The sequence below is a fragment of the Natrix helvetica genome, assembly GCF_964273705.1.
Source record: "Natrix helvetica genome assembly, chromosome: 8".
NCBI classification, from domain to species: domain Eukaryota; kingdom Metazoa; phylum Chordata; class Lepidosauria; order Squamata; family Natricidae; genus Natrix; species Natrix helvetica.
Window position 1 is genome coordinate 2,352,999 of NC_138559.1, and position 26,247 is coordinate 2,379,245.

The 26,247-nt window shown below is 46.3% G+C and overlaps 1 protein-coding gene across 2 annotated transcripts in view; it reads left to right on the forward strand.

Annotated features, from left to right (window-relative positions):
- The window catches only part of KCNIP3 (potassium voltage-gated channel interacting protein 3), an 83,558-nt gene that overhangs the window by 532 nt on the left and 56,779 nt on the right, over positions 1 to 26,247 (forward strand). Inside the window, exons 1-2 of one of the 2 annotated variants that reach the window (XM_081961048.1) lie at positions 791 to 835; positions 9,106 to 9,271. In XM_081961048.1, the coding sequence (XP_081817174.1) occupies positions 9,217 to 9,271 (55 nt within the window). In that variant the 5' untranslated portion in view covers positions 791 to 835; positions 9,106 to 9,216. Of the gene's footprint in view, positions 1 to 790; positions 836 to 9,105; positions 9,272 to 26,247 lie in introns of those variants that run through there. The other variant, XM_081961046.1, reaches the window with a different exon arrangement.

Sequence of the window (26,247 nt, forward strand, 5' to 3'; positions counted from 1 at the left end):
GAACCGAGGCTCAGGCGGGGCAAGGAAGTCTCAGCAGGGGGCAAAGGCCTGGGGGAATTCGGCTGCAGCTCATCTGGCTGGACTGGAGGGGGAGATCCTGGCCAAGGATTCGGGGTGGGCAGAGGCGCGCGGCGGGAAGAGTGGAGACGCGGCTTTTCCTGTTTAAAAGTCCGCTTTCCAGGGTAGCACCGGATGGCATCAGTGGGAGAAATGCCTACGGAGCTTCTCCCTCTTCCAGGTCTTTTCTTTACTTTAAAAAAAGTTCTTTATTTTTATTCTCCTATATATAGCTACAAGTATACACTCACATAGTTATTGTTCTTATTTATCTTTACACTTTTACATATTTGTTTTTCCATATTAAAAAGGTTAAAATGCACATTCTGGGTTGCTTCGCTTACCATCCCATGCACCCTATTTTGTATTATCACCTTTTTCTTTTCTTTTCACCCTCCCTCCCTTCTCTACTTTCCTCCTTCCCCTTTCCTTCTTCCCTTACCTCTCCCCTGCTCCTCTCTTCCTCTTCCCCCTCCTACCCTCTCTCCTTCTCTTTCTATCCCTTCCCTTCCCTCCTTCCCCTCCTCTCCTCTTTCTTCCTTCTCTTCCCTTTCCTCTCTCCTCCTCTCCTCTTCTCTTCCTTTCTTTTTCTGTTGTTGTGGTTATCTCCTTTCATCTCTCAACTGGTGTATTTTCGGGATGATATTCCCACAAACCCTATAATTATAATTTTATGCTTATCCTTTCCTATTCCCTTTTCTTCATTATCATGTCCTAACTATTTTTTTCCCCGGGGCGGTAGACGAGGAGGAAGAATTGGGGGGCTGCCCATCTTTCTGTATGTCTTTAGCATATTAGAAACTTTTGTACTTATTGTTTGGGGGGCCCTTCCAAAGGGCCACTTTTTGTACCCCTGTCTTGCTGAAGCCTCAGAACTGGAATCTAAATTAAGTGGGGGGGAGTCAAAAAAGTCCAGCTGGGGGTTGTGGTGTCCCTGGTTTAGGTCCACAGCGTTGCCTCCTTTGCAAACACTCTTGGGTTTGATTTGGGGGTGGTGGTGGCTCTGGAAGTGAGACACAGCGTGAAATCTTCCTCTCCCTTCCCTCTCTGGCTGAGCTGGAGTTTTCCTTCATTTCCTCTTTTTTTTGCAAATATTTTGTTAAAAAAAAGAAGGAAGGAAGAAGGAAGGAGAAAAATAGGAAAGAGAGAGAGAGAAAGTGGAAAGTAAGAGAGAAAGAGAGAGAGAGAGAGAAAAGAAAGAAAGGTTTTCCATCATTTCCTCTTTTTTTGCAAGTATTTTAATAAAAAAAGAAGAAAGGAAAGAAGGAGAAAAATAGGACAGAAAGAGAGAAAGAAAGAGAGAAAGAGTGAGAGAAAGGAAGAAAGAAAGGTTTTCCATTATTTCCTCTTTTTTTGCAAGTATTTTATTTAAAAAACGAAGGAAGGAAGGAAGGAAGGAGGGAAGGAGAAAAATAGGAAAGAAGGAAAGAAAGAGAGAGAGAGAGAAAGAAAGAAAGGTTTCCCATCATTTCCAAGTGTCTCTTTTTTTTCTTTTTTATTGCAGTAATCAAGCCTTATTAGGAAGAGTGCTTATGCATCTCTCGGGGCAGAGAAGGGAGCTAAAATAAGTTGCATAAGCAAGCATAATATCCCCACTAAATGCATTGAGGAAGCCTCAGAAAGCAACAGGGAGGGTGCGGGGGGGGGGGGGGGGTGCATTCCCACAGCCAGACGAGGAATAATAGATGGAAGCTGATCAAGGAGAGGTTCAACCTGGAAATAAGAAGAAATTTCCTGAGGGTGAGAACCATCCACCCATGGAACAGAAGTTGCCTTCGGAAGTTGTGGGAGCTTCATCCCTGGAAGCTTTCAAGAAGAGACTGGGCTGCCGACGGTCAGAAATGGTGAAGGGTCTCCTGCTTGGGCAGGGGGCTGGACTAGATGATCTACAAGGTCCCTTCCAACTCTTTTAATCTGTATCTTTTGCTTCTTCTCAGCTACCGAGAAACTTCACATCTGCTGTATTTCACTATATTCCACCTACACAGTGAGTGTACCACATTTTGAGACTGACATTTCTAAGGACTTCAAATTCTCTCTTTTTTCTTGACACACCATTTTTTCCAAAAATGAAGATGGTTTTGCTGCATAATTCTCCAATAATGTCAGCTAGTATTGTCTCTTCTTAAGCAATTGCAATTGCCCCATATATTTCAGGCAAGGCAACATTCAACCTCCAAAAGTGAATAATATGCATGGGTTTTTTTGCAGTCAGTCGGGAAATGAAGTTAATAACAGTGGCATGGTGTTCAGCTCGCTCGCTTTGCTTCAACTTAGCTTCCTACATCAAAGATCAAATTTAGGACTCCTTTGTTTGCGTCTCCTAAAATAACTGTACCTTTCTTCTTCCCTTCTGTCAAATGCTGGAGGATATGAAAATGGGAAGAGCAACTAAACTTAGTACTGCGAGAGCCAAAATGAAGCAAACAAAAGAGGGAAAAATGAACCGGGATTCATATTTGGAGCAAAGTGACTTATACAATTGGTTATACAATTTGAGGTTTCAGATTATACAATTTGACCATCGGGCTTCCTGGATGGACATCATTCCTCTGCCTGAAAGGTTTTTCAGGAGGAATCGGGCAGGAAAACAAATGGAAAACAGGCTCAAAACAGACCATGTAGTTAGAACAGAATAACAGTTGGAAGGGACCTTGGAGGTCTTCTAGTCCAACCCTCTGCTCAAGCAGGAGATCTTATACAATTCCAGACAAATGGCTGTCCAGTCTCTTCCTAAAAATCTCCAGTGATGGAGCACCCACAACTTCTGGTGGCAAGCTGTTCACTGGTTAATTGCCCTCACTATATGAAATTCCTCCTTAATACCAGATTGCTTCTCTCCTTGATTAGTTTCCATCCATTGCTCTTGTCTTGCTTTCAATTGCCCTGGAGAATAGGTTGACCTCCTCCCCTCTGTGGCAACCCCTCAAATATTGGAAGACTTTTATCAAGTCGCAGCTAATCTTTCTCTTCATTAGGCTAAACATTCCCATTCCTTGCAACCGTTCTTCATATGTTTTAGCCTTCAGGCCCTTTCTTGTTTTTGTAGTGATAAGTGTGGTGTTTATACAGAAAACAGAATTCAAAGGGACCTTGGAGGTCTTCTAGTCCACCCCCTGCTAGAGCAGGAGATGCTATACCATCCCAGTCAAATGGTTGTCCAGTCTCTTTTTGAAAGCCTCCAATGATGGAGCACCCACAGCTTCTGGTGGCAAGCCGTTCCACTGGTTAATTCTTTTCACTGTTAGGAAGTTTCTCCTTAATTCTAGGTTGCTTCTCTCCTGGATTAGTTTGTTTGTTTGTTTTGTTTGTTTTATTGGATTTATATGCCGCCCTTCTCCCAAAGGACTCAGGGCGGCGTACAGTATTAAAAAACACATATTACAAAAGTTAAAAGGAAATTAGAAACAATCCAAAAAACAAACCCAATTTATATAACACTCACATTTTAAAAATTAGATAAAATTAACAGGCCAGGCCGGCTTGCTGGAAAAGCCAACTTTTTACGGCGCGTCGGAAGGACCGGAGGTCGGGGAATATGCGAAGCTCCGGGGGCAGCTCATTCCAGAGGGAAGGCGCTCCCACAGAGAAGGCTCTTCCCCTGGGGGTCACCAGCCGACACTGTCTGGCTGACGGCACCCTGAGGAGGCCAACTCTGTGGGGTCGTACTGGACGGTGGGAGGCTACTGGTGGCAGTAGGTGGTCTCGCAGGTACCCTGGGCCTAAGCCATGGAGCGCTTTAAAGGTCATAATTAATACCTTGAATCGCACCCGGAAAACAACCGGCAACCAGTGCAGGCTGCCTAAAAGGGGTGTAACACGGGAGCACCTAGGTACCCCCATGATAACACGTGCGGCCGCATTCTGGACCAGCTGAAGCCTCCGGGTGCTCTTCAAGGGCAGCCCCATGTAGAGAGCGTTGCAGTAGTCCAGGCGAGAAAGGACGAGGGCATGAGTGACTGTGCATAGAGCATCCCAATCCAGGAAGGGGCGCAACTGACATACCAGGCGAACCTGGTAAAAGCCCCCCCTGGTCACGGCCGTCAGATGATCTTCGAAAGTAAGCCGCGTATCCAGGAGGACTCCCAGATTGCGGACCCTCTCTGAGGGGGTTAAAATTTCTCCCCATATCATCAAAGATGGAACAAGATGCACAAATCGGGATGACAGAAACCACAGCCACTCAGTCTGGGAGGGATTGAGCCTGAGCTTGTTCCTCCCCATCCAGATCCGCACAGCCTCCAGGCATCGGGACATCACGTCGAGGGCATCGTTTGGGTGGTTTGGGGTAGAGATGAAAAGTTGGATATCATCAGCATATTGATGATACTGTACTCCAAAACCACGGATGATCTCGCCCAGCAGTTTCATGTATATGTTGAACAGGAGGGGTGAGAGAACTGACCCCTGGGCACCCTACAAGTGACGCGCCTCGGGGTCGATCCCTGCCCTCCAGTCAACACGAACTGCGACCAATCCGACAGGTAGGAGGAGAACCACCATAAAACAGTGCCCCCCCACTCCCAACCCCCCGAGTCGTCGCAGTAGGATACCATGGTCGATGGTATCGAAAGCCGCCGAGAGGTCTAATAGGACCAGGACAGAGGAGCAGCCCCTGTCCCGGGCCCGCCAGAGATCATCGACCAATGCTGTCTCCGTGCTGTACCCAGGCCTGAAACCCGACTGAAACGGATCCAGGTAGACAGCTTCATGCAGGTACTGGGGAAACTGACGTGCTACCACACTCTCAACAACCTTCGCTACAAAGCGAAGGTTGGAGACCGGACGATAGTTGGCTAAAGAAGCTGGGTCCAGGGAAGGCTTCTTGAGGAGGGGCCTCACCACCGTCTCTTTCAAGGCGGTTAGAAAGAACCCCTCTCTCAATGAAGTGTTGGTAATCGCCTGGAGCCAGCCTCGTGTCACCTCCCGGGAAGCCGAAACTAACCAAGAGGGACACGGGTCCAGCACACAAGTGGCAGCACTGAGTCTCCCCATAATCCTGTCCATGCCTTCGGGGGTCACAGGGTCAAACTCATCCCAGATTGTCTCCACAAGATTCATCCCCGTCGACTCGCCCGAATCTACCCAGTCAGAGTACAAGCCTGTCCGGATCTGAGCGATTTTATCCTGCAGATACTGAACAAATTCTTCAGCCCTACCCTGCAAGGGGTCTTTCCCAGTTCCTTGGTTAAGTAAGGAGCGGGTCACCCTAAACAGGGCGGCTGGGCGGTTATCTGATAAGAGCGGAAAAATGTTGCCGTTTTGCCGCTTTTATCAACACTAAGTAGGATTTAATATGAATTCTTACTAGTGTTCCATCAGATTCGGACCGGCTGGCCCTCCAGCCACTCTCTAGGCATCTTTTCCGGCATTTCATCTCCCGGAGCTCCTCTGTAAACCAGGGAGCCATCCGGGATCGACACCGGGTCAGAGGCCGCAAAGGCACAACGCGATCCAAGGCCCCAGCGGCAGCCCTATCCCAGGCTTCCACTAGGGCTTCGGTCGAGTTGTGAGCAAGGGATTCAGGAAAAGTCCCAAGCTCCATCAGAAACCTTTCAGGGTCCATCAGGCGCCTGGGGCAGAACCATCTAGTTAGTTCCACCTCCCTGTGGCGAGGGGTAGCGCTATGGAAGTCAAGCCTGATGAGGAAATGATCAGACCATGACAAGGGTTGAATAGAAATATCCCCTAAATCTAGATCATTCATCCACTGCCCAGAGACAAAAATCAGGTCGAGCGTGTGTCCCATTATGGGTGGGGCCTTGAATTAACTGAGTTAGGTCCATAGCCATCATGGAAGCCATGATCTCCCGAGCTGACTCAGATGTCTCGCCAATGGAAGGCAGATTGAAATCCCCCAGGATCATAAGCCTGGGGAAATCAACCGTCAATCCAGCTAATATATCCAGTAGCTCCGGCAGGGCCGATGAAAAGTAGCAGGGAGACAGGTACGTAACAAAAAGGCCCACCTGAACTCCAAGGCCCCATTTCACAAAAAGGGACTCACACCCGCCTATCTGAGGCACAGTGACCTCCTGAGGTCTGAGACTTTCCCTAATAACCACCGCCACCCCCACCCCCCGCCCCTGCCCTGGGCTCTCGGCTGGTGAAACACCCAGAAGCCTGGTGGGCATAGTTCACTAAGGGGAACACCCCCTCATGGCCCAACCAGGTCTCCATAATGCACGCCAGGTCCACTCTACCCTCTTGTATGAGGTCATAAATGAGGGGAGCCTTATGCACTATGGACCTGGAGTTAAGCGACACCAGCCGGAGACCAGGGTCCTGTAATCCCGAGCACCCGGGGGTGCGAGAAGGGCGATGAGGGTCGGAATGCACGATCGCTCTTAAACAGCGAACCCGCGTCCCCCGAACATAATTTGGCCCTCGGCCCCCACCATATCTGCCTCTCCCACAGAGAGTAGAGATGGTGAACCCCCCAATGGAATAGCTTAATGTCTCTCCCAGAATCCCAACCCTTCCCAGCACTCCTGACCCGCACCCATTAGTTAGCTCTGGCTTGTGCCCTGGCAGACTCCCCCCCAAGCCTGTCTGAGCCATCCGAATCAACCCCCCTTCCCCCTCTTAAAATTTGATTTAAAAACCCCTGTAAGAAACCCCTAAGAAGTCTCTTTAAGGCTTGTGGACTTCAACTCCCAGAATTCCCCAGCCAGCATAATTATCTCTCTTGTAATTCCTTCCTCTGCAATCTCTCCACTTAGATCAGAGGTCTTCAAACTTGGCCACTTTAAGACTGGTGGATTTTAACAAGCAGAGCTGGCTGGAGAATTCTGGGAGTTGAAGTCCACAAGTCTTAAAGTGGCCAGGTTTGGGGACCCCTGACTTACACCATCTCTCAAATGACCTCTGTTTCAAAGCCTCCATAAAAGGGGAAGAAGAAACCCCTCCATGTAGTAACCCCCTCCACCGATGGACAGCTCTTATTGTCAAGACGTTCTTCCAGATGCCCCCTGCACATCTGCATCCATGCAGCTTCATTCTACGAGTGCTAGTCTTGTTCACTGAAGCAAGGGGGAATATTAATTTTTATCTGCTTTATTACTTATACGAACACAAGAACATAGAAGTGAGCTGGAAGGGACCTTGGAGGTCTTCTAGTCCAGCCCCCTGCCCAAGCAGGAGACCCTACACCATTTCTGACAGAAAGCAGTCCAGTCTCTTCTTGGAAGCCTCCAGTGATGAAGCTCCCACAACTTCCGAAGGCAACTTCTGTTCCATGGGTGGATTGTTCTCACTGTCAGAAAGTTCCTCCTTATTTCCAGGTTGAATTTCTCCTTGGTCAGTTTCCATCCATTCTTCCTTGTCTGGTCATCAGGGGCTTTGAAGAATAGCTTGACTCCCTTCCTCCTCTCTGGGGAAGCCCCTCAAATATTGGAAGACTGCTATCCTGCCTCCCCTGGTCCTTCTCTTCCCTAGACTAGCCATGCCAGGTTCCTGCAACCTAGGGGTGAAATGCTACTGGTTCTGACCGGTTTGCTAGAACCAGTAGTAAACAAAAGCTTTAAAAAGTGGGGGGGGGGGAAAGGTTCCGTGACACTCAGCTTGCCACGCAATTGTTGGAATCTTTGTTTTCCACTTTTTTTCATTTTTTTTCTCAGAACATTTTAATTTTTTTATCTTCTTACATACCATTTAAAGTATACATTCACATAAATCATCTTCTTCTTTCATTTATCATTCTTATAAATTTATTATTTAATTTGATAGGTTATAATATACATATACAGTTTGGGTTGCTTTGTTTATTATCCCTTCCTCCTGTTATAACCCCACCTTATTTTCCCTTTCTTTTCTCCCTCCCTCCCTTCTCTATTATTTTTTTCTTCCTTCCTCCTCTCCTTTCCCTTAACTTCTTCCCTTCCCTTTCTCCTACTCCTCTCTTCCTCTTCCCCTTCCTACCCTCTCTCCTTCTTTCTCTCCCTTCCACCCTCCTCTCCTTCCCCTTCCTTCTTCCCTTCCCTTTCCCCTACTCCTACTCTTCCTCTCCCTACCCTCTCTCCTTCTCTTTCTCTCCCTTCCACCCTCCTCTCCTTAACTCTTTCTTCTTTCCCCCGTCTTTCTTTCATTCTCTCCTCCTCTCTCTCTTTCTTTTCTATTATTATAGGTGTCTCTTTCAGGTCTCAGTTTATGTTTCCTTGGGATGGTATTTCGGCTAGCCCAAATATAATTGATATCATTTCTTATTCCCTTACCTTCGCTAATCTATCCTATATTCCCCGCCCCCTGTGTATCTCTCTGTTGTATATATACTTATATATTTAATATTTTCAATGTTTTTCACTTTTTAAAGCATTTTTTTTCCTGCCGCTTTGGGCAAATGGGTATCCAAAAAATGCTTGAAAAAGTGAAATGAAGAGGTGACAGCTGATCCACGCTATCATCGGAACCGCCCCCCCCCCTCCATTTTTAAAAGCATTTTTTCCTATCTATTCGGCCGAACCGGCATGAAAAAAATGCTTTAAAAAGTGGGGAAAAGTTGGTCACACCCATCCAGTCACATGACCCCCCACAAGCCACGCCCACAGAACCGGTGGCAAAAAAAATTTAGTTTTCACCACTGCTGCAACCGTTCTTTAGATGTTTCAGCCTCCAGTCCCCTAATCAGGTTGAATCTCTCCTTGGTCAGTTTCCACCCATTATTCCTTGTTTGGCTTCAGATGCTTTGGAGAATAGCTTGACCCCCTTCTCTCTGGGGCAGCCCCTCAAATATTGGAAGGCTGCTCTCCTGTCTCCCCTGGTCCATCTCTTCCCTAGACTAGCCATGCCAGGTTCCTGCAACTGTTCGTCCTATCTTTTCCAGTTCCCTAATCCTCTTGGTTGCTCTTCTTTGCACTCTTTCTAGAGTCTCAACATCCTTTTTACATTGTGGCGACCAAAACTGGATGCAGGATTTCAGGTGTGGCCTTCCCAGGGCCTTATAAAGTGACATTAACCCTTCACGTGATCTTGATATGTAGCTGGTTTGATTTTGTGAAGCAAGCCAGATGAGGAATGGAGCCCTCTGACCTCCTCTCTCTTCCTTCGTAGGATGAGAACAAGGAAATCGATGGCAGCCTCCTGGGGGACCCGGGGCAAACCCCACCCAGGAAGAAGGAGAACGTGAAATGGAAGAAGCCACGACTCAGCCGCAAAGCGCTGATGAAATGTTGCTTGGTGAAATGGATCCTCTCCAGCACCGCCCCACAGGGCTCAGGTGAGTCCTGAGGCATCATGGGGCAGGGAGTTCCACAGGCTGAGGCCACCATGGGGCAGAGATTTTTGTAAGTCACGGATTCTAGAATGGGACTAAACAGGTTTCCCCGTCTTTTCTTGGCTGACGGTTGTTGTTTTTTTAAAAAGAGTTTTATTCTTTTTCAATTACAAAAATAAATCTTCCATCTTTCCTTAAGCCGTGTGTCGTCTGGGTGCAAACATCTCTGTGAAAGATCGTTCCTCTTTTGCCGCATCTTTCACATTCACATTAACATGATTTCCCTAAGTTTAGTATTATAATACATTGAGCATTTAAACGTTATAAAACTCCTCATTTTTCTTCTTACTATCTTCTAGTAATAATATATCAAAATTAAACATCATTATTCTCATCATACACCTACTAACGCTTATATCCTTATCTATCTATCTATCTATCTATCTATCTATCTATCTATCTATCAAGTTTTTAATTTTTTCATTTTTATAACAAATAACTACATGTATACTATTACATAACCAACATCGTATTATATTATTAAATATTTACATCAACTCCCCAAAACAATTATTGGCTCTTCTGCTCTCCATACACTATATTTGTACCTTATCCATCACTTTCTTCTCCCTCTCTCCTCCTCCTCCCTCCCTCCTTCCCTCCCTCTGTCGCCCTTCTCTTCTAACTTCCCCTTCCTCTCTCCTTCTCCTCTCCCCCCTTTCCACTCCTCCTTTCTCTCCTCCTCTTCCCTCCCTCTGCCCTCTCTCCTATCCCTCCCTTCTTCCCTTCCCTCTCTCCTCTTATGTCTTTGTCTAAGTGTATTGTCTACTTTTTTTTTTTAGCTTTCTTCATTTCCAAACTCCATTTTCCCCTCCAACCATGGGTAAAATACTTCCCAAATCATATAATATTCAGGTTGCTCTTTCTCCTTCGTTGCTACTGTTAAGCCGTTTATTTCTGCACATTCTCCTATTTTCCTTATTACCTTCTCATCAATAGGGATCTCTACACTTTTCCAATGTTGTGCAACTGACTGACGGTTGTGTTTTTCACAGCAACCCAAGTTCTTGGTGTTCGGAAAAAGAGAACCTTGTTAAGAAGGACGGGGCTTGATCCTGGGGATTGCATTATTTGTCTGAATGGGACGTCAAACTTCATATTTATGACCCTCTCGCGATTTTCCTAAATGTTGCAAATGGTATCCCTTGGTTTCTTAGAAATCTTCTGCTGAAATCTTGGGGACGTTCTCAAACTTTGTATTTCAGGAGTTGTGTTCACTACTGGCCACCAGGAGGCGCTGTACAACCAGTTTTGTTCCTGGTTGGAAAGTCCTCAACACAAGTTGGACTTCGTTGTGTGTTCAGTTTAGGGCCATTTGAAGGCACACCCGTTGCCCCTGGGTGACGATAGTGAGAGGGCATTCGGCATTTACAGCAGGGCGTGTCTCAACCTTGGCCACTTGAAGAAGTGCGGACTTCAATTCCCAGAATTCCCTGATGAGCCAAGCCTAGATCATGCTTTGTCCATGGCAGGGGTGTCAAACTTACGGCCCACGGGCTGGATCCAGCCTACAGGATGCTTAGATCTGGCCCACCCTGGAAACAGAAAAGATGTGGCCTGTGGTACCTCTCCTTCCATTTCTTCCCCATCTATTTGCCAGGAATTGAGAGGGCCAGATGCCATGATCATAGTTTTGGTAATGTTGAGTTTCAAGCCAACTTTTGCACTCTCCTCCTTCACCCGCATCAAGAGGCTCTTTAGTTCCTCTTCGCTTTTTGCCAATCAGAGTGGCATCATCTGCATATCTGAGGTTGTTGATAATTCTCCCGGCAATCTGAATTCCAACTTTTGATTCATCCATCTCCTCACTTACTACCCATCCAGATTTTATGGACATCTCAAAGTAATGCCTTTGTTAAACTGAGGTTATGCAACCTAGGAGGTTCAAGGCGTGGGAGGAGAAAACCCAGGATTTCCCTTGCCGGACTGGATACGCAGGAAAGCAATTTTAATGTCTGTCTTTGGATGCACAGAAAGATTAAAAATCTTGAAAATTATTATTATTGCAATACTGGCTCCCTCTAGTGGCAAAGCTCTGGTTTTAATTTATGGCCCGGAGAACTGAGGTACCGTTTTCGTCTTCCTTAGCAAAAGCTTAAGGGCGTTTTATGGGTTCGGGAAGCTCACAGATTTCATCCGGGAATGCAAAGCCCGCCCATCTCCTGTGGGAGGGGGCTGCCACATTTTTTTACTGCTGCAGTTTAACGCGGCTAAATTTAGCCTCTTTTCCCAGCAGCTTTCCTCCTTCTTTGGATCAGCCATTCTCGGCTGAAAAATCTGGCGGTCTTGGATGCTCGTCGTTAAAAGAGAGACGAGATCCAGCTGCGTCACAAACTAGGTCAGCTCTTGCTCCCACCCATCTCTTGTGGATCATCTTGGGTTTTTTGCTGCTTGGAGTTGGGAGCCCTGATGAATTCCCCCTGTCAGTTTGCCTGCAAACAAACCCAGACCTAATTTAAATTAGAAGCAAATCTCTTGGAAACACCCCCAGAGGGGTCTGTGTGGGGTGGGGTTGGGGGGCTGGGGGGGGGTTAGAGGAGAAATCAACCAGTAGCAGAAACTTCTCTGTCGTTTTATCTGGTTCACCCAATGGGGGGCCTCTTTCTGCCCAGGTTTCAAATATTTGGCTTTCCCGAGGAATCCATCAGCAGTTAGATGGACAAGCCATCTCCCAACCATGATTGGTTTCATACTCTTGACCCTGGTTGATGGCACAGTAGGGTCTAAAGAGAGCAGGGCAGTGCAAAGCGCACGCAGGACAGCAGAAAACCATGTCCCAGGACACCATATTGCAAAATGTACAATTTATGTGTGGCATCGAGAGGCAAGTGCTTAAAGGAGATGATTCAGCTTTTCAGGGGATCCTTGCCTATCCAAGAGGGGCCCTCATTCTACAAGCTCTGATGGCGCACTTGTTCAAAGGCAGCATTGCAGGCAAATTCTGCTCCACAGCCTGCTCCTCACTGGCTCAAGGGCTGGGGGATTCTGGGAGTTGAAGTCCACAAGTCTTAAAGTTCCCAAGTTTGGACACCCCTGGCTTAGAGAGTGCTGTAAAGCACTGTGGGGTGATATATAAGTGTGAGTGCTCTTGCTATTACTATTGCTAGTGTTTACAATGAGCAATTCTCAGCCTTCTAGACTCATACTTCTCTGTTTTAAAGTTAAAGTCATGTTTTACAAGAGGTCCCCACAATTTTTATCTATAACAGAGCCCCTCTCTGAGAAATATGAATATATTTAAATATAATACAATACAATACAATAGTAGAGTTGGAAGGGACCTTGGAGGTCTTCTAGTCCAACCCCCTGCCTAGGCAGGAAACCCTATACCATTTCAGACAAATAGCTATCCAACATCTTCTTAAAGACTTCCAGTGTTGGGGCATTCACAACCTCTGGAGGCAATTTCTGTTCCACTGATTAATTGTTCTAACTGTCAGGAAATTTCTCCTCAGTTCTAGGTTGCTTCTCTCCTTGATTAGTTTCCACCCATTGCTTCTTGTTCTATCCTCAGGTGCCTTGGAGAATAGTTTGACTCCCTCCTCTCTGTGGCAACCCCTGAGATATTGGAACAATGCTATCATGTCTCCCCTAGTCCTTCTTTCTCTTAAGCTAAACATACCCAGTTCCTGCAACCGTTCTTCATATGTTTTAGTCTCCAGTCCCCTAATCATCTTTCTTGCTCTTCTTGCTCTTCTTGCTCTTCTTATATAGATAAATATAAATGATAGATAGATAGATAGATATGGATGGATGGATAGATAGATAGATAGATGGATGAGAGAGAGGTAGATGGATAGATAGATAAGGATGGATGGATGGATAGATAGATGGATGAGAGAGAAGTAGATGGACGATAGATAGATAGATAGATAGATAGATAGATAGATAGATAGATAGATAGATAGATAGATGATAGATAGATGATAGATAGATGATAGATAGATAGATAGATAGATAGATAGATAGATGAGAGAGATGTAAATGGATGATAGATGATAGATAGATAGATAGATGATAGATAGATAGATAGATAGATGAGAGAGATGTAAATGGATGATAGATAGATAGATAGATAGATAGATAGATAGATAGATAGATAGATGAGAGAGATGTAAATGGATGATAGATAGATGATAGATAGATAGATAGATAGATAGATAGATAGATAGATAGATAGATAGATAGATAGATAGATAGATAGATGGATGAGGTAGATGGATGATAGAGATAGATATGGATGGATGGATAGAAAGATGGATGCGAGAGTGGTAGATGGATGATAGATAGATAGATGGATGGATGGATGGATGAATGAGAGAGGTAGATGTGTGGTAGATAGATAGATGATAGATAGATAGATGATAGATAGATAGATAGATAGATAGATAGATAGATGATAGATAGATAGATAGATGATAGATGGATGGATGGATGGATGGATGGATGGATGGATGGTTGGATGTATGGATAGATAGATAAGAGAGAAAGAGATGAATGATAGGTAGGCAGGTAGGTACAGTAGATAGGGAGGGAGGGAGGGAGAGATGTTCATGTGTCCAATTTCATTTTCATTCCTTTCTTTTTTAACTGGCCTTGAATTCAGTCTCATTCAGTCTCCATTCCTTTTCAGCTTGAGCACCTCCTTAATTCTTGGGGAATGTGACATTGCAATTCCAGGCTGGCTGCTCTCCAGGAGAAGAGAGAGAGAAATAGCTATGGGTAGGAATGCTTGTTCCTGCACCTGGGAGGTGTATTTTGTTTTTAACTGATAACGTTGTCAGCTGGAGAGATCAATGGGATATTTTGCTTGGGCACCCAGTGAAGAGTGGAGGAGATATTTCTTGGCCGGCTGCCCTGAGAACATTGTTGGATATCAAATGAAAGCAATGTTGCTAGAATGACAAGTTGTAAATTAACCGCATCTATTGCACCTTTTGCAGTGCTGAGTTGCTGTCAAAAGGGAATTTGACAAGGAATGACTCCTGGGCCATTGGGTGGATGAGTGGCAGGTGACTCTTTGAGGTTTACCACCTGCCTCCAAAACTGGGCAGCCAGGCAGGTTATCTTCTCTCTGACTTTGTTGAGATCTGATGAGACTTCACAATGACACAATGTATTATTCGTGCTGTGAACCAAGAAAGGAAACACAAACAGAAAACTCCCCAAAACACACTAGAGCAGTGGCTTTTCTTCACCACCGACCTCCCTTAAATACCATATTTTTTGGTCCTCCAAAGTATAAGATGCACCTAGCTTTTGAGGAGGAAAGCAAGGGGGAAAAATCTACCTCTGCCTGCCAGCAATTTGCCTTTTTGCAGCAAACATCAAACAGCCTGTTTCAGTTTCTGATTAGCACAAGCAATTGGTTGGATCGGCCTCCCAACCATCAGCTGTTTCAGGCTGCAGGGATTGGCATAGCCTATTGCTGCCTCTGTGGTGCCCCATTTTCCACCCATTCTGGGTGGCAGGGATTGGAATGGGTGGAAGATGGGACATGCAGAGGCAGAAAACGGGATGTGGAGGCCGAAAATGGGGCGCGCAGAGGCAGCAATAGGCAATGGCAATCCCTACAGCCTGAAATAGCTGATGGTTGGAGGTTGATCCAACCGACAATCAGCTGCTTGTGCTAATCAGGCTGTGCTGAAGCTGAAACTGAAACAGGCTGTTTGCTGCAAGGAGGCAAATTGCTGGGAGGCAGAGGCCAAAGGGTGGCGGCCGGTGGGTAGGCGGGGCTACATTCGGTCTATAAGACGCATCCAAATGTTCACCTGGCTCGGATGGGGCTCTGCGTCTGAGGCAGAGAGAGGACCAGGGCCATCTGGTAGTTATGTGCTGCCTCTGGAGCCTCTGGAGCCTGACATCAGCAAGGCAGAAGAACAGCAGGAGCCTGTTCCCAGTGTGTGCATGCACAGAGCTGCCAGAAGGCAAGAACAATTAAGAAAAAAAGGACGACTCGGGAGTAAGGCTTGGAGGTGATTGGGCCCTCCCATAAGACATGAAAGAGGAGCAAAGGGAGGTGACCTTTTGCAGGAAGCAATTAGTTCATTAGCTCTGAGATGTTTGATTCTGTGCTCCGTTTGGCCTTGCAAAATCAATTGGCAATTAGGTCTCTGGCAGCCTTTCAAGGGAGATAAAGGTGGGCGCTTATCAACATTCCCCCTGAAAGACTGTAGCAACTCGAGCAGACATCTGTTGGAATCTTCACAGACTGTTTGTGAAGCATTATGGGCTGTTAATGACCGTAATTCACAGCCGTTTAAATAAATGTGATTTATGCTTTCTCAGGAAGCCTACGGCAGAACAGAGTCACTTTTATATATGGACACAACCAACGTTCAATTCCAGGTTCTTCCTTGTCATGGTCACCTCATCCAGGAGGTCAGCCGAGGAGCCCGCTCTGTGTTTCATAAGCTTCCCCCGAAAGTTGACCCTTGCAAACTCCACAGTTGTGGAAAGTGATGAGTTCATGGCCTTCTATTCAGCCGAAACGGAGCAGCGAATCCAGTTAATGTGGAGTGAATCAATGTGATGGAAAAATCGATGGGGCAGATGAATTATTGCGAGGGTTAATCTGGGTATGCAAATTGTACCTCCAAGCCATGGACGGGGATACGAACACGGACGCCGCCCAGGGAATATGCAAATGTCTTTCCTCGCCCTCTGCGTGGTTGAGTGTAACCCAGTTAGAAAGATTCGTGGTGACAGAGGTATCAGGTTGGGTAAGGCTACCCATCCTATCTCTTCTAACTCCCAACCTTTCTAGTTTCTGCCAAGGAGAAAAAGAGCCCATATCCCTAGGACCTCATATAGTGTAGACTGGACAACCATTTGACCGGGATGGTATAAGGTTTACAGATTATCCAGATTAACAGAGTTGGAAGGGACCTTGTAGGTCATCTAGTCCAAGCCTCCCTGCCCAAGCTTTTCTGAAAAATGGCAGTCCAGTCTCTTCTTGAAAGCCTCCGGTGATGAAGCTCCCACAACTTCTGAAGGCAACTTCTGTTCCATGGGTTGATTGTTCTCACTGTCAGAAAGTTTATCCTTAATTCCAAGTTGAATCCTCTCCTTGATCCATTTCCATCCCTCATTCCTTGTCTGGCCATCAGGTGCTTTGGAGAATAGCTTGACCCCCTCCTCCACTCTGTGGCAGCCCCTCAAATATTGGATCATGTCTCCCCTGGTCCTTCTCTTCACTAGAGTAGCCAGGCCCAGTTCCTGCAACCATTCATCATATGTTTTAGTCTCCAGTCCCCTCATCATCCTGGTTGCTCTTCTCTGCACTTTCTAGAGTCTCAACATCTTTTTTATAGTGTGGTGACCAAAACTGGGTGCAGTACTCTAGGTGTGGTCTTACTAAGGGTTTATAGAGTGATATTAGGACCTCCCTTGATCTTGGTTGTCTCCCTCTGTTAATGCAACGTAGGATTGTGTTGGTTTTTTTTGGCTGCTGCCGCATACAACTGGCTCCTATTTAGCTGGTTGTCCACTAAGACTCCAAGATCCCTCTGACAGTCACTGCTATTAAGCCTGGTTTCACCCACCCTATATGTGTCCTTTTGATTTTTCTTGCCTAAGTGTACGACGTGACTTTTCTCTACATTGGTCATTGGCCTTGTGCAGGGGGTTGGACTACATGACCTCCAAAGTCCCTTCCAGCCCTAGGATTCTATGGCCCAGAAGCATCTCCTATCGGCCTCTGTGCATTGGCTGCTAACTGATACTGCTGTTTTCTTTCAGGGCACATGTACTGTTCCTTCAGGGCTATTTTTGCAAGAGCTGTGGCAGCACAACTCTGTGCCTAGTGCAGCTGAGAAAGTCACCTTGCTCCTAGGAAAACGCTCGTCCTCTTATTCAGTACCAGAGGATCAGTAGGGAATCTTGGTAGAAAGGTGGCCTGGATACTTTCCTTTCTTGCATTTAATTTCGAAGGAGCGGGCTAGAAAAATTACACACACACACACACACACAAATCCTGCCATGTTCCATCCATGTGACAAGAGGTGGAATTGGGTAGCTCACTTCCTCCAATGTCCATGTGCAGATCTGTAAATTGGGGAAACAAAACAGCCTCTTCACAAATGCATGACACAACCCAGGAGAACAAACCCATCAGCACAAGATTCAGCAGTCCATCTGCATTTGAAAGACACTCTTTGGAAGACAGCAAAGTCCACATTTTGGACAGAGAGGACTGCTGGTTTGAAAGAAGGGTCAAAGAGACTGTTGGAAGAAATGTCCTTCTGGGTTCGGCTCCAAGTGGGGAAAAAGACACTGGAGACATGGAGGCTGCTTGGAAAGATGGTTTTAATGTTGGACAGGACCACATGGCCTGAGTCCTGAACAGCAAAGGTGATCACATGGTTCAATGTTGGTGGAGAAGAGAAGAGAAGAGAAGAGAAGAGAAGAGAAGAGAAGGGCTGAAGAAGGGCTTGCAGGGATTTTTTATAATCTGTTCTGCCCCACCTATCTGTTTCCTGTTCCTGTGTAAGAAATGTATTCTGATTGGTTGCCAGACTCCCATGGGCCCATGCAAGGGCAACCCTCTAGGCTGTTTTGAATCCAGGTTTGATTGAGTTCAGATGCCATGTGGTCAGTTGAGTAAAGGCTTATTATCCTGCCTTAATCCCATCACAGCTGAAGAGGAGAACTCTTTGTTATGTAAAGTGGACTAGCTTGGCCTTCTTAATGGCCCATTGACAACGTGGGGATGGGCAGGAAGCTGCAGGAATTTAGTGTTTAAAATGTGTTTCTCCCTTTTTCACATCCAGGAAAATATAATATTCTGCCTTTTCAATATTTCTTAGGATATTTCATTTTTCTGGGAGAGGGCTAGGTGATAACTTCCTACAAGACCATGTATGTTAACATGGAATAGCCCTCTCTTGCCAGTGGGGGAGGGATACAACACCACCTGTCTACAACGTAGTCCTTGCAGAAGTTCCAAGAAGGTTCCACACCCATTTGTACACCCATACCCACACTCATTCAGGTGACCCTGAAGGCACAGATAACCCCCCCCCCAAGTGACCTTTCAGAGAGCGTGGAAAGGACCAGATGACTGCAAAGAAATATGATCCTTCCCCCCCTCCATTCCGCCAGAAGTGAGGAAGTTTCTCAGAGGTGAAGTGAAATGTCTTCAAGGAAAAGCAAAGGAAGTCCAGTTGCCTTTTGAAAAAGCACCTTTGGGACACCTCCTCCAATCTTCCTCCATTCAGTTCTAACCCGTGTCATGCAGCCATCAGCGATGCAGTGGGAAATGGACGTTAAGTGGAGTACTGTTTGTCTGGATACTGTTTTGCCCTAGGCTTCCTGAGACAGCAAAAATTGCACACTTAGTCCACAAAATCCTCTTTTATTTCAACACCCACCTTTATCTCCTTTGAAATTCCCTTGAAACGCTGCCAAAGACCTAATTGGCAATTAGCTTGCCAGGCCACACGAAGCAAAGAGTCAAAACGGAGCTTCAGAAGGTGAAGTGACCAGCATAAACCAAGTTGCTTCCTGCAAAGGCTCACATGCCTTTGCTCCTCCTTTATGTCCTATAGGAGAGGCCAATCACCTCCAAGCCTCACTCCCAAGTTGTCCCTTTTGTCTTAACTGTTCTTATACAATACAATACAATAGCAGAGTTGGAAGGGACCTTGGAGGTCTTCTAGTCCAACCCCCTGCCTGGGCAGGAAACCCTATACCATTTCAGACAAATGGCTCTCCAACATCTTCTTAAAGACTTCCAGTGTTGGGGCATTCGCAACTTCTGGAGGCAACTTTTGTTCCACTGATTCATTGTTCTTGCCCTCTGGTCGCTCTGCGCATGCGCACACTGGGAACAGGCTCCCCTGTTCCTCTGCCTCACTGATGTCTGACTCTGGAGACTCCGGAGGCAGCACATAACTCCCAGATGTCCCTGCCCCCCCCTCGCCCGAGCCCGAGCCTTCCCCAGACTTCAGGACTGGCCCAGGTTCCTCCCCAACCTCCTCACCCTCCGACTCTGCGGCCAGCTCTGCAGATACCAGTAACTAGACCAGACAGCTAATTGGAGGAAATCAGCTGAGCTGTAAACCAATTCAGGGTAATTTAGGCTGCAACTATACCGTCTTCTAATCCCACCTCCCACCAACTGGGTTCCAGTTTTGACACGATGCATTTTGCTCTCTGAAACCCTTGAGACGAGTGGCGCAATGGTTTTCAGACCAAGGTTTCGCATGAGTCATTGAAATAATATGTGAGTTTCCATCATGAGTTTGTTGGTGCTGCTTTAAGGCTGGGCGAGAAATAAATATACCACTTAGTTTTCATTCATTCAACTTTATACAGCTTCTCGTCCTTGGTGGCATCAGCCAGAGGCATCCACCGAATTCAGCGCTTCGGTCATTTCTGCCAAAGCAAGGTGGCACCGATGTGCGTGTGCTTGTATGATGCACGCACAAGGCGTGTGCAAAAGAGACGGAGCTGGCACTGCGTTGGTTTGTGTGATTTGCTTCCCTCTGCTACAATAACCGTCTTTGTGCAGACCACGCCAGGATCAAATTTGGACAGTATCAGGTTGATTGAGTTGAAAAATATTCACAGAGAACTTCCTGATTGACAGCTTGAGAGATTATTAAGGATGTCATGTAATAGAGCCAGTTTGGCCTATTGGTTAAGGCATCTGTCTAGAAAATGGGAGACCAGGAGTTCTAGTCCTGCCTTAGATATGAAAGCCAGCTAGGTGACTTTGGGTCAATCACCAGGAAATGGTGAGTTCTAGTCCTGCCTTAGGTATGAAAGGTCTCTCTCTCTCTCTCTCTCTCTCTCTCCCTCTCTCTCTCTCAGCCCACCCCACCTCACAGGGTTGTTGTTATGGAGACAATAGCAAAAGGAAGGTGTGTTAGATAAGTTTGCTACCTTGAGTTATTTGGGAGAATGATAAAGGTGGGATATAAATAAAATTTAAAAATGTGACCAAAACGCTTTCTTAACATAATCAAATACAGACTTGTGTAGAATTTTTAGACAGCGTTTCTCAAAATTTCCTGCTGAGATGAAATCTCTTACTCAGGGATACCTCTGGTGCATTTTTTACATGACAGGAATACGCTCTGTTGCACATAAGGGCACAGCCTTCTTTCTAACGGGAAAGAAAGGGAATTTATCCAGCACACAGAACAACAGAGCTGGAAGGGACCTTGGAGGTCTTCTAGTCCAACCCCCTGCTAGAGCGGGAGGAGGCCCTATACCATTTCAGACAAGCGGCTGCCCAATCTCTACTTGAAAACCTCCAGTGATGAGGAACCCACAATTTCTGGAGCCAATTGATTAATTATCAGGAAATTTCTCCTCCGTTCTAAAACCCAATTAGGTTTTATATTTGTTTCAGATTCCTAGGAGTTTTGGGGGAGTGTGAAATGTGTGTGAAACTGGATTTTCCACACTGTGTAGAACGTAGAACAGCAATTCTGAGTTTCTGTGGTGGTGTTTGAAAGGAAGACAAGAAATTAAAGGGGGAACAAACGTTTATTTGAATTCAGCCACTTTTCTAGCACTAAAACTTTGCCTCTTCACCAGGAGTTCTGGCAACTTTTATTAGCCTTGATTTGATTTTTATTGTTTGATGATTGTTACTTCTACTCTATATTGAGTGCTGAGCCGTCAATCTTGAAAGATAACAAACTGTAGTACAAATTGTACTGACCGTTTATGTGTGATGGGGCATTTCTGTTTGCTAACAATAAAATCCATAAAAGTCATTAGTGCATACCGGACGTTCAGCTAGGAGAATACAAGGAGAAGAGAATGGCTGTTGTGGAATAAGAGCCGAGAGAAAGCTGTCAGCTAAAGATGCTACTCCATCCAAACTGCAATGGAAAATTTACAGAGAGAGAGAGAGGGGTGGGGGAAGAGAGGGAGAAGGAGAGAGAGGGAGGGAAGGAGGGAAGGAGAGAGAAAGAGAAGGAGAGAGAAAAAATGGTACAGGGTCTCCTGCTTAAACAGGGGGTTGGACTAGAAGCCCTCCAAGGTCCCCTCCAATCCTATGATTCTATGTTCTACTTGGGTGAGAGGCCTTTGGCATCGGATTAATATTAATTTGCAGTTGTGGAAGTTTGTCATAACTATACCATTGGCTGTCCAATCTCTTCTTAAAAGCCTCCAGTGATGGAGCAGCCACAACATCTGGAGCAGAGGTGGCATTCAGCAGGTTCTGACCAGTTGTGGAGAATGGGTAGCGGAAATGTTGAGTAGTTCAGAGAACCGGCAAATGCCACCTCTGGCTGGCCCCGCCCCCATCTATTCTCCGCCTCCCGAGTCCCAGCTGATCGGGAGGGAATGGGGATTTTGCAGTATCCTTTCCTTGCCACGCCCACCAAGCCACGCCCACAGAACCTGTAGTAAAAAAAATTGAATCCCACCTCTGATCTGGAGGCGAGCTAATTTTTCCAAGGATGTTTTTAGAAAATTGTTTTTGGAGCTGGAAGCTCTTAGATTGGAAAGTCTCCTGCAAGCTGAAAATAAAGCGTTGGACCTCCTTGAACCCTTGTCCACTGGCAGCTGGGGGCATCTTCCTCTCCAGCCTTAGGGGCAAACACAACTGGGACCAATTTGGTGGCAAGGAAAGACCATAGAATCTTAGAACTGGGAGCGACCTTGGAGGTCTTCTAGTCTAACCCCCTGCCTGGTATAGGAGCCCTTATTCCTTCCTTCTTTCCTTCTTTCCTTCTTTCCTTCCTTCCTTCTTTCCTTCCTTCCTCTTTCTTTCTTTCTTTCTTTCTTTTCTTTCTTTCTTTCTTTTCTTTCTTTTCTTTCTTTCTGACTCACATTTATTATTTTTTACAAATCATTCAAGGTAATCAACCTATCCCACACACCTTCCTTCTCCTATTTTCTCCATAACAACAGCCCTGTGTGTTGGGTTGGACTGAGAAAGAATGACCGGCCCCAAGTCACGTGACTGGCTTTCAGGCCTAAAGCGGGACTTGAACTCATGGTTCCACAGGTATTAGCCTGATGCCTTCAACCAAACTGGCTCTCCAACTTCTTCCATCCTGGACCCCTGGCTGTCCAACCTTTTCTTGAAGACCTCCAAGCCAATGGAGCCCTTAAGTCTTCCCAGAGCTACAGAGCACCAAAGGATAATCATGTCCTTTATGTTTCATAGATCAATCTTAGCTTGACATGATTGGCTCTCCCCTCCCTCCTCCCTCATTCATTTCCCAATAGTTGCCCCCCTCCAAATAAAATCGATCCACTCTCAAAACCAACAGATTCAGCACATTGGTTTGTTTTATTTTATTTTTTCCATTTCCATCCGCCTCCTTCATATGCCAGCACCAAATGTAACGTTGATAGAAGCCTTGGCTTCCAGAAAAACCTCGCATAACCCCTGAAAGCTGAACAGGAAGTGTATGCCAGAGGAGTTCCATAACATGGCCATTTCAGGGATATTTGATCCTCCTAAATTTAATGCCCTTGGAATGGACCTTAATGCTCCAGGAATCTTAGGGAATCCAGTGAGGCAGGAATGGGCAGCCTTGGTGTGGCCGAAAGGTTGCGTGCAAAAAAGGGAAAATCCTCTTTGGATTTGCAAGAGGTGTGGCTAATGATGTCTCCATGGAATATAACAGAATATCAAAGTTGGAAGAGACCTTGGAGGTCCTCTAGTCCAACCCCCTGCTCAAGCAGGAGACCCTATATCATTCTGGACAAGGGGCTGTCCAGTCTCTTCTTTAAAACTTCCACCACTTCTGGAGGCAAGTGTTCCACTGGTTAATTGTTCTGTCAGGAAATTTCTCCTTAGTTCTAGGTTGCTTCTCTCCTTGGTTAGTTGCCATCCATGCTTCCTGTCCTGCCTTCACTACTGCTCAATATAATCTCATAGAACATCGAATAATAGAGTTGGAAGGGACCTTGGAGGTCATGTGTCCAACCCCTGTACCCAAGCAGGAGATCCTACACCATTTCTGACAGATGGCAGTCCAGTCTCTTCTTGAAAGCTTCCGGTGATGAAGCTCCCACAACCTCCGAAGGCAACTTCCATTGGTTGATTGCTCTCATGTCAGGAAATTCCTCCTTATTTCCAGGTTGAATCTCTCCTTGGTCAGTTTCTATCCGTTATTCCTTGTTTGGCCTTCAGGTGCTTTGGAAAATAGCTTGACATAGAACATAGAGAATATCAGAGTTGCAAGAGATCTTTGAGGTCTTCTAGTCCAGCTCCCTGCTCAAGCAGGAGACCCTATTCTATTTCACACAAGTGATTGTCTAGTCTCTTCTTAAAAACCTCCAGAGAAGGAAAGGAGGGAGGGAAGAAGGAAGGAAGGAACCCTACACCATTCCAGACAAGTGGCTGTCCTTCTTAAAAACCTCCAGAGAAGGAAAGGAGGGAGGGAGGAAGGAAGGAAGGAAGGAACCCTACACCATTCCAGACAAGTGGCTTTCCTGTCTCTTCTTAAAAATCTCCAGTGATGGAGCAACTCACAACATCTGGAGGCAAGTCGTTCTATTCGTTAATTGTTCTCATTGTTAGGAAATTTCTCCTTATTTGTAGTTTGTTTCCCTTGTGGACTAGTTTCCATCCATTGCTTCTTGTCCTGCCTTCACTACTGCTGAATATAATCTCATAGAACAGAGAATAATAGTTGGAAGGGACCTTGGAGGTCTTCTAGTCCAACCCCCTGTTCAAGCAGGAGACCCATGACCATTCCAGACAAATGGTTGTCTAGTCTCTTCTTAAAAACCTCCAGAGAAGGGAGGGAGGGAGGAAGGGAGGCAAGCAGAATAAACAGAGTTGGAAGGGACCTTGGAGGTCTTCTAGTCCAACCCTCTGCTCAAACAGGGCACCCTATATTTCAGACAGATGGTTGTCCAAACCCTTTTTGAAATCCTCCAGTGATGAAGCACTCACAACCTCTGGAAGCAAGCTACTCCATTAGTGGCTTGCTCTCACTGTTAGGAACTTTCTCCTTAGTTCTAGGTTGCTTCTCCCCTTGGTGACTTCCCATTAATTGTTTCTTGCCTTGCTTTGGAAAATAGTTTAACTACCTCGATCTTCTTCAAATATTGGAAGGCTTCTATCCTGTCTCCCCTGGTCCTTCTTTTTTTGTTTTTGCTTTCTCCCAAATGACAGAAAACAAAGATTGTCAATTTGTTTTGTGTCGTCTGTGAGCTTACGATAATAACTGATGGGTGGAAGTCGAGAGATTAAGCCCAGATAATTTCCTGACTGTATTAAGCAGAGGAACTTCCTGCCTGCTGAAATCACGGATGCTCCATCCCTAAAGGTTTTCAAGCAAACATTGGATAGTCACCGAGGTTGAAAAGCATTGCTTAAACAGATAAACAGAGTTGGAAGGGACCTTGAAGGTCATTTAGTCCAACCCCTCCGTCCCAAGCAGGAGACCCTACACCATTTCTGACAGATGGCTGTCCAGTCTCTTCTTGAAAGCCTCCAGGGATGAAGCTCCCACAACCTCTGAAGGCAACTTCTGTTCCATGGGTTGATTGTTCTCACTGTCCAAAATTTCCTCCTTATTTCCAGGTTGAATCTCTCTGTGGTCAGTTTCCATCCATTCTTTCTTGTCTGGCCTTCGGGTGCTTTGGAAAATAGCTTGACCCCCTCCTCTCTGTAGTAGCCTCTCAAATATTGGAAGATGCTATCCTGTCACCCCTAGTCCTTCTCTTCACTAGACTAGCCATGCTAAGTACTTGCAACTGTGCTTAAACCAGCTTTGCGAATGGGGCCATCAAAGAAGCCATCATACTGCTTCTTTGTCGGAACAGAGCATGTCACATGGATTCAGTAATGATCTTGGACTTAAAACTGAGTTTAAGCCCAAGTTTAAGTTTCTTGTGTGTTTTTCATTTTCATTTTATTAGATTTATTAGCCGCTCCCTCTCTTCGAAGGGACTCAGGGCGGCGTACAATCAAAGATATATATTATATGTTGCATGGAGGAGGTATAAAAACTCATAACAACAATATTACATTTCATAAAATAATACAATAATAATAGGATTAAAATAACCTTAAAAACTACCCTAAAATTAAAAATTGCCAGGAGGATTAGAGAATAGAGTTGTAGTTAAGCCAAGCCCGCTAGTTGGAACAGGTGGGTCTTGAGTTTCTTGCGGAAGGAGCGGAGATCAGTGGTAGTCCTAATGTCGGGGGGGAGGTCATTCCAGAGGGCTGGGCCCATCACAGAGAAGGCCCTACTCCTGGGCGCCACCCGCTGGCACTGCTTAGTGGACGGCACCCAGAGGAGTCCCTCTCTGTGAGAGCGAATTGGTCGTAGGGATGTATGGGGTAGGATGCGATCCCGCAGATAACTAGGTCCTGTGCCATGGAGCGCTTTAAAGATGGTAATCAACACCTTGAAACGCACCCGATAGACCACAGGAAGCCAGTGCAGCTCGCGCAGGAAAGGTGTTACATGGGAGTATCTAGTACTCCCCATAATTGCCCGCGCGGCCGCATTCTGGACCAGCTGTAGTCTTCGGGTGCATCTCAAGGGGAGCCCCATGTAGAGAGCGTTACAGTAGTTCAGCCGGGACGTCACCAGCGCATGAGTGACTGTGCGAAGGGCGTCCCGGTCCAATAGGGGGCGCAATTGGCGCACCAGGCGAACCTGGTGGAACGCCCCCCTCGCCACGGCTGCCACATGGTCATCCATCGACAGCCGGGCATCCAGGAGGACGCCCAAGTTGCGCGCCCGCTCCACGGGGGCCAGCTGCTCGCCCCCAATGGCCAGCAATGGAATCCACTGGTTGAACCGGGGGGCCAGTAGCCACAGCCACTCCGTCTTGGAGGGGTTGAGCTTAAGTCTGTTGCCTCCCATCCAGACCCGTACGGCTTCCAAGCACCGGGACATCATTTCGACGGCCTCGTTGGGGTGGTTCAGGGTGGAGATGTACAGCTGCGTATCATCAGCGTACAGATGGTATCTCAC